This window comes from Euphorbia lathyris, chromosome 4 (genome assembly GCF_963576675.1).
Source record: "Euphorbia lathyris chromosome 4, ddEupLath1.1, whole genome shotgun sequence".
NCBI lineage: Eukaryota > Viridiplantae > Streptophyta > Magnoliopsida > Malpighiales > Euphorbiaceae > Euphorbia > Euphorbia lathyris.
Window position 1 is genome coordinate 57,177,172 of NC_088913.1, and position 13,350 is coordinate 57,190,521.

The 13,350-nt window shown below is 35.0% G+C and overlaps 1 protein-coding gene and 1 non-coding gene across 3 annotated transcripts; one reads left to right on the plus strand and one right to left on the minus strand.

Annotated features, from left to right (window-relative positions):
* Nucleotides 1–19: 19 nt before the first annotated feature.
* LOC136228295 (small nucleolar RNA R71) lies at nt 20–126 on the plus strand. Its single transcript, XR_010688624.1, has one exon. It is a non-coding gene; the product is annotated as a small nucleolar RNA R71 (small nucleolar RNA).
* Nucleotides 127–9,566: 9,440 nt separating this feature from the next.
* On the minus strand, nt 9,567–13,073 carry LOC136225570 (SHUGOSHIN 2). 2 transcript variants are annotated; one of them, XM_066013649.1, is made up of 12 exons: nt 12,831–13,073; nt 12,012–12,172; nt 11,858–11,895; nt 11,640–11,748; nt 11,501–11,524; nt 11,335–11,403; nt 11,015–11,111; nt 10,872–10,929; nt 10,637–10,759; nt 10,425–10,544; nt 10,200–10,334; nt 9,567–10,087 (listed from the first exon to the last, which is right to left on the minus strand). In XM_066013649.1, exons 1-12 carry the CDS (start codon nt 12,871–12,873, stop codon nt 9,802–9,804), a joined length of 1,263 nt encoding a protein of 420 aa, XP_065869721.1. In that variant the 5' UTR covers nt 12,874–13,073; the 3' UTR covers nt 9,567–9,801. The 2 variants fall into 2 exon arrangements, with proteins under 2 accessions (XP_065869721.1, XP_065869720.1); XM_066013648.1 differs by having other exon boundaries at nt 10,637–10,762.
* Nucleotides 13,074–13,350: the final 277 nt, after the last annotated feature.

Sequence of the window (13,350 nt, forward strand, 5' to 3'; positions counted from 1 at the left end):
CACTTGCATCCACATGGGTATTCCATGATTTGGTACTCTTCTTAACAGTTCTTTGTATCTTTCCCACGCTTCAGATAAGGATTCATCCTCCTCTTGAAAAAAATGAGAAACTTCATTCCTCAACTTGATTGCTTGTCTGGGCGGAAAATATTTCATTAAGAACATGGTAGCCATCTCCTCCCAGTTCATGATAGATCCTGGTTGTAAATTCTTCAACCAATTCCTGCCTTATCCTTCAAGGAAAAGGGGAACAGTTTGAGTCGGATAACCTCATCACTATCATTTCTGTGGGTACAAAATGTGTTGCACATGGTGACGAAGTCTTGGATGTGTGCATTTGGATCTTCATTTGGGTATCCTCCGAACTGCACAACTGTTTGTAGCATCTGAACCATTGATGCTTTCACTTCGAACATTCGATTGCCTTCTTCTGGTAAGATGGTGCACGACGAATGACCCTCAGTAGATGGCCTGGAGTAATCCTTCATCCGCAGTCTCTGATTACCATTATTATTGTTTTCGTTTTCACCATGACCCTCCTCATGGTTCTCATTTTGTCTCTCGTCGTTTGGCATTTCGACTTCGCGATCCATTCTGATGTGTCTAGCTTGCCTAAGTATTCTTCTCCTTCTTCTGCATGTTTTCTCTATTTCCACGTCTATAGGAAGGATAGGAACACCTGCTCTTCGCATACAAAACTAGAAACCGAAAAACCAAAGACTAGACAAACAGATGGTTAACAAGTAACGAAATAAGCATACGTATTCTTCAAAACTTAAGTTTAAACAATCCCCGGCAACGGTGCCAAAAACTTGGTGTGTTAAATGTGGACGCTAGCAAGTGTACTAGGTCGTCTATGGTATTTGGTAAGACCAAGTGTCGTATTCCATAGGGATTGTTCTTTAGTGAGAAGAATAAGTTACCTTAAGTGTTAGATCTCTAATTTGGGTGAATAATGTGTGATATTTTAACATAACAGAAATAAACGGAAAGTAAGATGACTGAATTCAAGATAAAAAAGCACAGATCTATCCATACGCCTAACGAACAACAGTGCCTAACTTTTACCGCTGAATGATATCAATTTATATTCATGAGTTGGGTCTCTCTCTCTATAGTCACTAAGGTCTGGTGTCCCATTTCCAAAGATACTAAGTAAGTAATATTAACCAAGTATCCTTTCGCTAACATACAAACAAGCATTAAGCAACAGACAACATTCATAAAGAAACCCCAATACGTGGTAGTTTTCGTATCCGTCTACTAGAACATATGCCGATTAGCTGTGTCCGTTACGTCGGAGCACTGTCGTGTCATCCTCGGTAACTATCAAATAGACTTGATCTTAATCTATTCTTAAAGCATGCTAATAACACTCAATCATGGATAAAAATACTTCATTCATTGATAAGAGATACTTACAGTCGCCGTCTAAATGGCTGGCTAGGCCTGCAGAAGAACTACTCACTCATGGTCATGAGTGAACAACTTGTTCTTCCCAAAAACATTCTTCTAACGGAAAATAAAAACAGAATATATATAAGCTAATGGTGGCGGTAATGCCGAGATCCCTATCATAAAAACATTCCTCCTATTTATACTCCCCTTACATCAACCCTAATTACAAGGGCAAAAAGTCACAAAAAGGTAAAAGTAAGGACAAGTAAACAATCCTCCTACACTTGGCGCAAGATGGAAAGCTGTCTTGCTTTCCACGTTTTTTTCTTCTCTTTCTCTCTCCTATAACTTGCTCGACCTGCGCATTTATCCATTTTCCTTCCAAATGACCCGTTAATGCTGTTGTTTAAGCTGTTCTGTTCTACTGAGAGGCTGTTCGTGAAGATTCCTGCTTGAACTGTAATTTCTGGCTGAAAACTAGGACTTTGAAGCTCTTTTCCATGAATGATCATCTTCAAAAATTTGCTCTTTTTACTTGCATCATCTTTCTTCCCCCTTATCTGTCTCTTGATCCCTCATTCCATTAATCTGTTGTTACTAATTCATTCAAGGCATAGACTCACCCACTTCTTTGTCAAACGACGAAAGGTGTTAAACTTAAGACTCTTTTTGAGAAAGAGGGCTATAGGCTAGACCCAGGGGAGGAGGGTTTTCAGGGATTAGGAGGTAACACAGGCACCCAACCAGACACTATACAACTTCACGCCTTTTAACTTGGATATTATTCTTTCTAGACGACACCCATCGTCATCTGGTAGAATAGCCTTTAAGTCTTCATCTGGAAACGCCGCCAAGGCACCAGCCGGGAACCTTAAAAGAGTTTTGCCACAACCCGTATTGCCTGATGACATAAAGCTAACGCTAGGGAGGGCTTAAGAGAGATTAGATTGAGATTCTATTCTTCGGGAAGGGAATTTGTTATGAAAGGAGGTTGAGCTTTCGAGGTCCTCATCCATATTAGGACTGGGAAGACTTACTTTTTCTTGGTACATAAGACCAGCGATCCGTCGGTTAAGATCTCAGGACATAGTGACCATTTCTATCTGCTTCTGATAGAGAGGCAATAAATTCGAAGGAGACGACTAAAGTACAGTAACCCAGGGCGACAACCTTGACCGAAATTTGCTAAAAAATATGCGCTCCCTCCCGAAATGCATGTCTGACCTCACAAACCCAGCCTTCTCTGATAAAAGAGATACAGTCATCGACCAGAAAGCCATTGCTAAAAATAATTTCTGCAATTCCGTGTCCTTTTTTGCAATGACTACTGCTCGTTATGAGAAGATCCATTCCTAAAGGTTTCTGCAACAACATATCTGTCGTCGCCAAATAACAGTTTTTGGCAACAACATCCTTGTTGCAAAAAAACTAGTGTTTCCAAATTTGGTGTGAATAAAGGGAGCTGAAATTTATCTTTTACAACACCGTATGATGTTGCTATATATGTTTACATTTAGCAATAGGACATTTGTTGCCATAAATATGAGGTTTAGCTATAGTTGTTGTCATTGCCAAATATCATAACGTTTTGCCACTGTTTATGTCGTTTTTATACAAGTTTACATTTTTACCATATAGTTTAGTGTTTTGCAATAAGGTATTTCGTTGCCATATATTTTGATGTTTCGCAACAAAGTATTCTGTTGCCATATACTTTGACGTTAACAACAGTCTTTTGTCGTTTTTGCAACAAGTTTTGTTTTTGCCATATATTCTGATGTTTGGTAATGAATTGTTGTTACAAAATAAAACTTAACACCTATATATATATATACACTAAAACAGAATACAATGGTTTGAAAAAAACGAAATACAATAAGAACCCTAAATAGAAAGCTAATTAATATCCATAATTAATCACCAAGTTAATATACATTCTTCTTTACATAAACCATCATATCTAATTACATAGTCCAAAAAACTTTCAAAGATTGCAAAAAGCTTGAGTATGAATTTCATAAAAACTATAATCACAAGTTAGTTAACTATAAAAAAAATGGGGGTAAATTTCATCAATGGTATACAACTTTTGCCTTATTTCACACTTTGGTGTACAACCTTCAATTTGTCTCACTATTATATACGAACTTATAGGTGACCTCCCACTTTGGTGTACAGCCGGTAAAAATGACCGGTCAACGCTTGGTCAATGCGCTAGCTCATCATTTTCATTCAAGTCATTGGTAAAATGGGACCCACAAATTATTAAAAAAAAATTTATTATTTCTCTTTTTTATCCTTAGCCCTCCATCTCTTCATCTTCTTCTCTCTATTCATTTCTCACTCTTCAAATTTCTTTCTTTCTCTAACATCTCTCTTTAAATTTCTTTCTCTCTCTAACTCATCTCTCTCTAAGCTTCTTTCTCTTACAATGACAATGATCATTTTTGAAGTCATGGAATCAATTTTTTTGAAATACACTACAGTGCTTAGAAACAATATAAGAGATTATCTTAACCTTCAAACTGTAAAAATAAACCATGGAAAAGAAAATAAAGCAAATGACCAAATCAACCCCATTTCACAACCATAAATCCTACGGATGCACAAATATTACAAAGAACACTACAACTCTACAATGTTGTTTATATGGCAACAGTTACAATGAAAATTCAAACTTCAGGTTCTTTGTATAAAGAGAAATCGAGCAGGGACAGAGAGGAAGAGGACCAAATAGAGGGGCTGGAACATAGAAATTGAGAAATTAACATAACCTGGAAATTAACACAAACATGAAAATTAACAAAATTTTAACTCAAAATTATGAGAAACAGAAAAGAACAAAGTTCAGACAAGCAGATCATCTCATGGTGGTTGAGGTTCATACCAGCATATTATCTCGTGTTGGTCGATGTTCACAGGTGAAAAAGCATAGAGAGTGACAATTAGTTAGTTGACCGAGGATTGAGAAGAATATAGCAGCCATTCATTTATCCAATATAATTATATGAAAAGTGATTATTGATTCCATGATTTCAAAAATGATCATTTGTCATTGTAAGAGAAAAAAAGCTTAGACAGGGAGAGAGGTGAGTTAGATAGAGAAAGAAATCTAGAGAGAGGTTAGAGAGAGAAAGAAATTTGTAGAGTGAGAAAGAAATAGAGAGAAGAAGATGAAGTAATGGAGTGATAAGGGTAAAAGAGAGAAATGATAAAATTGATTTTTTAATAATTTGTGGGTCCCAGTTTATTAATGATTTGAATGAAATTGATGAGGTGGCGCATTGACCAAGCGTTGACCAATCATTTTTACCGGCTGTACACCAAAGTGGGAGGTCACATATAAGTTCGTAAATATTAGTGAGACAAATTGAAGGTTGTACACCAAAGTGTGAAATATGGCAAAGGTTGTACACCATTGATGAAATTTACCCAAAAAAATGGTCTATTCTCTCAAGCATGTATTCCTCTTTTATACTTCACTTTCTTTTAATGATCATCACTGTCATCGTGAAACTACCTCCTAAATAAGAAGAAGAAAAGAAAATAGGATAAGCAAATATATGAATAGGGTCATGATAAAATAAAATAAACATGACTAACATGTATCTTTTAAGAAATAATCATGAAATTGACTAGTATATTCCTTACTCCTATAAGTAAAAGAAACAAACCATTGAAAAAACAATCTCATTGTCCACCTTCTCTCAATAATCCTCAGTAACATTAAAAATATAATTCAAAATTATTTCATTTACAGCTACAAATAACTGTCACTTGTTTCGTCAATTCACTCTTTAAGAATACATGCTTTTAAAGAGACGTAGAGCACAACAGAATGCAATTAAATGATAGAAATGGTAGTGAATAACAAATAAAAATAGAATCATTAGATAATTAACTTTCCAGACAGCAATAAGAAGAGGAAATTTCTATCATCATCAGAACAACCAATTCATACAAGTGTTGATCTTCATGTTAAAGACCTTTTGCCAATGAGTGGTAATTGGGAGTTAAATATTATGACAAAGATAGAAAATAGCTACTAATATATGCAAATAAAAAGGGATATGTAAGTCGTTCATCATACATGTTGTTCCTTTTTATCATTTGCACAAGACATTTCTCCATAGCTGCCATAGTGCATGTCTGTTGTGCTTTATATTCTTCAATTTGCTTCTTACTTGCTTCCAGCTTATTTTGTAGATGAGTAATCTGATTTTGACTTCCTTCTAGCTCATTTTGTAGATGACTAATTTGATCTTGTTGTTTACGCATGTTTATGGGCCTGGGGCGCCAGGCCACATATGGCCAGATCTTGGACCAAGTACATGAAGCAACATTTCTTCTTGTGTTTGGGAACGAGTCTCATCCGCTTCAGGTTCTTTGTCCTTATCTTGTACAAGTTGATGGAGTTGTTCCTACAAAAAAAATCATTAGGTTAAGTTCTTAAGCACTCATTCATTTAACTTTGATAGTGTAAGATTTAAGACCTTTAGCCATAAAATAAAGATATTAACATAAACCAAATTCATTTAACTTACATGTATTTTCTTAGAGCAGCTTTCATTAACCCACTCTAGTACTCCTTGACCATTTGTGTGTGTGTGTTCAGCTAGCCAGACCACATCCGTAGGAGAAAGCACACCATCATTTTGTTTAGTCTAAATCCAATACTAGCTTGTATTAGTATACTTTTATGTATGTAACACTATCTATTTTACCAGCTATATTACGCGATCTTACCAATATATGCTCCACCTCAGGAAAAGACTAGTTCCATATGGTGTGTTTACACCACTTCTCTGAGTTGCGATTCTTACTATTTCTTGCACTTTTTGCTGCATTTGTACGTTAAGGCATATTAGTAATGTTAATGGGTTTTTAAACTGCTAATATAATAAAATCTAAAATACGTTATTGAGACATATTTAAAAAAGAAAGATAAAAAAAACAGCAAAACAAGAACGAGGGCTTACTTTGAACTTATCTGAATTAAATGTAGCACAATAAGCTCTCCAACTAGCAACTGGGAAAAATTAGGAGGAGGGTTTTGTAAGCATATGTATTGCCACATTCTTTGTAATAACAATGCAATTGACATTTCCATAATCAGTACAAGCACAGTATTACATCTCTTGCAAAAGATTGGAGTCGAAGTTCTTGTGTACAATAATCTTTAATTTTGAACTTGTTATGATTTTTAGGCCAATGTTATAACATCTTATCAAGAAAAAGTTAACAAAATCTAGAGATTTAATGTCTTACCTTGCATTCAAATGACAAAAAAAAAACGTTAAGCGCTAGTCGGATAAACAGGACCCTCAAAGATTAGTCGGTGATTAATCGAGAATTAATCGGATTTGTATTTTTGTATTTTTTATTTGTTAATTAATAAAAATTGTTATGTAAATTCAATTAAAATATGTATTATACTATCTAAAAATAACAATAATAATTACTTAATATAGAAAAATATGTATAATTGTAACATATATCTCTAAAAACATGCATGCATCAATATTTCAACAACAATAGCAATGAAACAACTCAAAAGTGAATTATAAAAATGCAAAAGATAAATTCTCAATAAAAAGCATTTTTGTTCATCGCCGCTTAGGTGGTCTAGACGGGGTCGGGTAAATTACACCCGTGGCCACTGAACTTTACTCATTTTAATATTATGGCCACTGAACTTCAATTCTTAACGGTATGGCCACTGAACTTTACACTGGGCACTCAACTTTAACTAACTCCTCAAAATGACCGTTAACGACCTCAAAATGAAAATATTCAAGAATAAAGCTGTTCAGAACGACATTAACCATGAAACCAAATTTTATATTTTCCAAAATCATCTTTTTGGAGTTTTCTCTTTCTAAAAATTCACTATCTCTTCTAGCCAAACAACACCTAAATGACCTCAAAATGAAAACTTTCAAGAATTAAAATTCCTTATAATATCATTAACTCTTTGAATTTTTTATTTTCAGGCCATCAACGGTCCTTTTGAAATGTTGAGTGGCCACCGGTGTTAAAAGTGTAAAGTTCAGTAGTCATACCGTTAAAAATTGAAGTTCATAACCACAATGTTAAAATGAGTAAAGTTCAGTGACCATGGGTATAATTTACCCAGACGGGGTCCAATCGGCTAAAAATCGCCTAGGATCCAAACAAAAAAAGCCTAGAGAGCTAATTGGAGAAAATTAGAATGTATTCTTAATTTCAAGCGCCTAAGCGATCCAGGTGGCTTTGGTTTTGAACAATGTCCACATGCATAACTAGGGGCGCAAGCGAGTCTGTCTAGTTCGCAAACTGTTCGAGTTCGGCTCGGTCAAAGCTCGGATCGATCGGGTTCGGCTCAAGTTCGAAATCGGCTCGAGCATTAATGAGTCTGAGTCGGTGCTTCCTTGGGTTTGGCTCAAAAGCTCGTGAGCAGACTCAAGAGTATGTTTTAATATAATATATATTATTGATTTTTATTTTTTATTTAAATACATTTTAATTTTGTCATTTTTTTACTAGTTTTTTAATTAGTAATCTTGAACCATGTATAAATGTTTGGCTCAAAACTCAATTTGAAGACCCAAAACTCAATTTGAATCTATATAATTATAGACTGCATGTTAAATTCCAATTTGTTAGATTCTATGTTTGTTTAATCTTATTACTTTGTTTAAATTTGTTGTAGATTGTATGTTATAATTGTTTTTTAGAGTTTAAATTTAGTATTCCTTCATCATAAAGTTGATTTTAGATAATAAAATGTTAATATTCAAAACTGTTTCAAAAAAATTCAAAATGAACCGCTCGACGAGCTTCGAGCCCGAACTTCTAACTTCTTGAGCCGAGCCGAGCCGAGCCGAGCCTACCCCTATTCAATCAGTCTTAGTTCGGCTCGTTTGCACCTAGGCATAATCATGTACAGTAGCGTTCACCTGGACCCTGAATGATCAAATGAGCGTTGGTCATTCAGGGTCCAGGTGAACGCTACTGTAATCATGTAATGTAAGCATACATAGAAATAACATTAACGATAATCATATTGTTTGTATGTATAGCAACCAACCAACAGAATTCTCACATGATTATTTCTCCCATATACCAACTTACACAAGCAGTAAGGCAACACTCGTGCCATTCCATAACAATAACAACATTAGGATGATCTTTCTCAAAGGGGGAATAAATAAGGTCATGGCTAATTTTGCCTTCAACTTGGCCAACAATACACCTTCGACACGTATCTAGAAACAACGGATTACATGACCACGTATGTCATTTTGGCCGAATTTTCAAAGAATACTGATCAGTACGAGCAAATCAACTCTTGTGAACCAAGTTAAAAGGTCAAATTGATTCCCGCTCGAAAGTTTCAGCTTCAAACACTAGAAAAAAGCATGATCTCAAATAGTCATGAACACGGACCAAGCGGTAATAAACATCTTCCCATCAATTTCTACAGCCAATGAAGACAAACTGTAAATGTTCGGAGCAAATCTGACAGTAATATAGAGAAAAACTGATACACCAGGCAGATGATGGAGATAAAAGACTGCAAACTAAGCTTATTGAAAAGTAACTTGTGCATAACTAAATAATCTATGGTCTTCAGTTGTTTATGGGATAAATACAACCTCTACTTCCTGATTTCCAAAACTATTATAATCAGAAATCAATTAAGTTCTTTACCTAATCAGAAGAACACTACAAATTCTCATTCAGCTAGATAGTTATACTAAAACGCTTACAAAATGCTTTTGACTTCAGTAGTTATCTTTCAGGCATGGCAGCTCAGCACATCTTTGCTTCAACTGGTGCTGGTAGTCTAATATCACTTAGCTAAGTGGCATCACATTACCATGCAGCAATTGCAAAAGGCTACTGAAATTACATTTCGGAACCTTCTAAAGACATCTATCTATCAATCTTCAGCTAACATCCTAGATTGTTCACATACGGCCAAATGCTACTCAAATGGAGAATTCGAAAATTCTCTTTCAGATATTTGCCTGGATAGTCTATCCCTCCAGATGGTAAGCAACCACGTGCCGTTAAAATTGTTTTCTAAAAGCAAATAAATTCCACATAAATCAACAAACTAACACAAACGTGTGTAGTTAAGATAATAATGATGATGCTTGCTTGCAAGTTTCACGCTTAGAAGATATTCAATACTGAGCATGGATTGGTTTTATAACATAAAATCACCAACCAAAGATGATAGAAGAAAATAGTAGCTTCAAAATATACACCTAACAGCAGCATGTATCTTAAGAGATTTTCTCAGAGAAACATCAAGGTTACAGAAAAGGTGCAAAATTAAGAAAATGAATCCTTTACTTCTTTGATCTCCTGCTGTCTGCCCAAAAGAAATAGAAGTTCAGTTAAAAAGAACTCCACTCACTGAAGTCTGCGCATCTTGATATTAACTGGAATTTCCTTGTAGGATTGAACCTTCTCAGCTGCTTGTCGCTTGGGTCGAATAGATGTCCTTCGTGATTCTGAATCTTCAGATACAGAGACACAATCTGTTGTTTCAAATTTCGTCCTCACTGATGATGCTGGATCACATTCATGCAGATGAGAAACAGTAACTTTAACATCATCTATCTCAGATAAGTCTACTGTTGGTTCTTGTACTTGTTCTTGATGTCTAAACTTAGCAGACTGCCTTCTCGAACAAAGCCTGACAACACAAGTGTTTTTTCTTTCATTTCTCTAAATTATTTTCAGAACTTCAGAAATCTGAAGTTCACCTAGTAATTGATCTTTATACATAAGTAGACTGCGCAACTAACCTCTTATCGTCAGTTCTCTTTTCAGCTCGAACCAGTTCATTTATTGTGGGGTCCAAAGTATAGCTGCTCTCAACCATAGCAGTTGGTTCTTCTTCCTCAACTTCTAATCTAGTAGACTGTCTTCTTGAATGACACCTATTCTAATGCGCACTTCTTTGAGAATGCAGAAAGATTATAGGCCATTAAAGAGCTGAAGGTTATTAAAAGTGAAGCAGTTAGACATACCTCTTATCATCTGGAACCGATTTAACTGTTGTCGGGTCCAAAGTATCACTTCTCTCAATCGATTTAGCAGTTGGTTCTTCCCCAACTTTAAATCTTGTAGACTTCCTTCTTGAATGACACCTGTTATAACATGCACTTCATCTTTGAGAATGCAAAAAATTATATGCCATTAAAGAGCTGAAGGTCATTCAAAGTGGGACAGTTTGACAAACCTCTTCTCATCAACCTTGTTCTGGTATTGGGTTGGTTTATCTGTAAGATGGCCCACGGTACCACTTATCTCTAACAAATTGTCAGTTGGTACTTCCTTCTCAGCTTTAAACCTAACAGGCTGCCTTCTTGAGCAAAGCAAGTCAAGATAAATATCCCCGTAACATAAATGTTATAAAGAGAGCCAAAAATGAAAACTAGTAACAAAAGTAATTAGGAGCACGCAATTGATTATACCTCCTTTCATCAATCTTCTCTTGAACTTGAACAGGTTTAACACTATTATTCTCCAAAGCTGCATAGAGAAAATAATAGGGGAAGTTTTAATTTCATTTAAAATAGATAAAACACTTCAAATAAAAATCCAGTTTTCTAGTTACATTTGGATTGTCGCATCCTCTTTCTGTTACGAGGTTCACTGTTCTTATTGTCCTTCTGAGAAAACTTCTCAACCTCGCAACATTTGGTGGGTTCAACCTAAAGCAGTGAAACAATAGCTGTAAATACACACATGATACTGAAATAAAAGATACATTCTACAAAATTTACATGACATAACAATGAGATGAGAATTGGAGGTCTGAAAATTTTCAACAAATATATATATATATATATATATATATATATATATAAGGAAAGTACTTAGTCAGCAAGACTAATAAAAATTTCATTCATAAGGCATGAAGTGCACTCGCCTTACCTCAGACTCCAAGTTCCTTGCAGTAAGCAAGCCGTTTTTGCATCCCAGTTCATGTTGAAGCACCTTTAACTGAAGAGTGACAGAAAATATTGTTAATCCGTTATAACCGAACAACATAACGATTGAGAAAACTAAATTCAGGCACCTTAAACTTTTACCAACTCACCCTATCTTTAACTGAATTGAGTTCCTGAAAAATTCAAAGTAACAAAACAGCATAATCAAAGACCAGTAGTATGATGAAACAGTCCCTTGACGAGATATTAATCTCAATCTAATGATCCTTGAAAAACAAATGATATTACCTCCAGCATCTGACTGTTTGTTTGGGCAAGATGCAGATTCTTTTGCTGCACTTGCTGACATATTGTTCTAAATTTCTGTAACTCGATAACTTGCAATTGAATAATTTTACTATTGACCAGATTAAGATAGAACTCAAACAGGAGTACCAAAAGAATTATGATAATCATTAAAAGGAAAATTGTAAGCTAATCCAATTACAGTAGATCATAAAGGATACGTTCTTTCTGCAAGAAGCTTATGAAGTGACACATTTTCCTGGATCAAAATAAATAAAATAAACAAATACATAGCCTCCAAGCTAAACTTGTAACGCGGGCATGAAGCTTATGCATATACATAATCTGTTCAGCTCAGACATTATGGAAATATACCTGATGAAGCTTGTGAATGTACTCTTTGGTATTAGGGGAATAAGCTTGGAGTCTCAAATCATGGTTTGGCTGAGGCAAGTTACTAATGTCAGCAAGCCTCTTCCTTGGCATGTTTCCAACTGTAGATCCCTTTGCTACTTCCTCTCCTTTTATTCTGTTACCTGAGACCATTGACCAATATCATTCTCTGTTCATTGAAGAAATACCAACCCTAGAAAGTAAAAACAGCCTAAGTATTCATCACTTAGCACTGGAAAGGGCTAAGAAATTAGGAATATATAATATAGATTTCAGAAGCAATAGTGTAGTGTCTACACAGTTCTCTGAACTTCGCAAAACAAATGCATCAATTTAAGAAGTGAGAGAAAACTTCGTAAGTCAACTTTCAAAGAAAGCAACTACAACTAAAGAATGTCATGTTGGATTCTACTGAACTAATCTGTTTATCTAAAGCAAATTGCTTGAGTAGCTGAAATTCAGATAAACACAATTGTAAAATGCAATTCTAATCACGACTTCTTCTCAATAGCGAAGAAGATAGGTAATTATATTTTATAAATTCCAAATGAAAGCACAAATCTGACCCATTTCACAAAGCCTGAACCTAAAACCTTAATCAGAAAATCAAATTTGACATTTCTAATTTACTAATAAAACCCTAAAAAGCCAAAAAAAATTGTAACTGGAAGTGTAAGGCCGGAACAGAATTCTTATAAACGGGTGACAAAAGAAAAGAATCGAAAATGCATAATCACAGTAATGAACGCGGAATTATTTTTTTTATAGAAATTGAGGAGATTATAAGAACACAGAAGAAACCTGCAACATCGTTCTCTGTATCAAGAGCTATTATACCATCCATGGCGTAGCATTGGTTAAAACCCTAAAGCGTCCTTTGTCCTCTTCTAATGCAAAGTCTCGTACTTTCGCTGGCTATGGAATTTCAAAAGACCGAACTGAAGGAGGGAAAAGATGGGAGTAGAAGGGCAGATAAGGAAACTCGCTTGAAAATTGAAATTCAACAGTTTTCTTCTTCTTTTTTTGAGAGAGAGAAAATTCAACAGCTTTTTAATTTGTAACAAGCACATAATTTATAAATACATTTAACACAATTATTATCTTTTACGACATAAGGTTAAGTTCAAATAAAACCCATGTGGTTTTACATTTTCGTAGATCCGCAATTACGGTTTTTTACCTCAAAAATAACAATGTGGGTTATGTTGTAAGCAAAATTCCCGCAAATCTCTTTGCACAAAAAATACTTTTTGAATGATTTTTCTTTTTTTCTTCTTCCTTTTTTTTTTTTTGAATTCCAGAAGTTGATCTAATCAATAGT

What these genes read in the sequence shown, in the direction of transcription:
- LOC136225570 (XM_066013648.1), bottom strand. Translation starts at nt 12,873, where the DNA reads ATGGATGGTATAATAGCTCTTGATACAGAGAACGATGTTGCAG. An exon ending in AAGCTTCTTGCAGAAAGAAC is followed by an intron (nt 11,749 to 11,857) that starts GTATCCTTTATG and finishes TCTGGTCAATAG; the next exon opens with TAAAATTATTCAATTGCAAG. An exon ending in TCGGTTCCAGATGATAAGAG is followed by an intron (nt 10,335 to 10,424) that starts GTATGTCTAACT and finishes GCATTAGAATAG; the next exon opens with GTGTCATTCAAGAAGACAGT.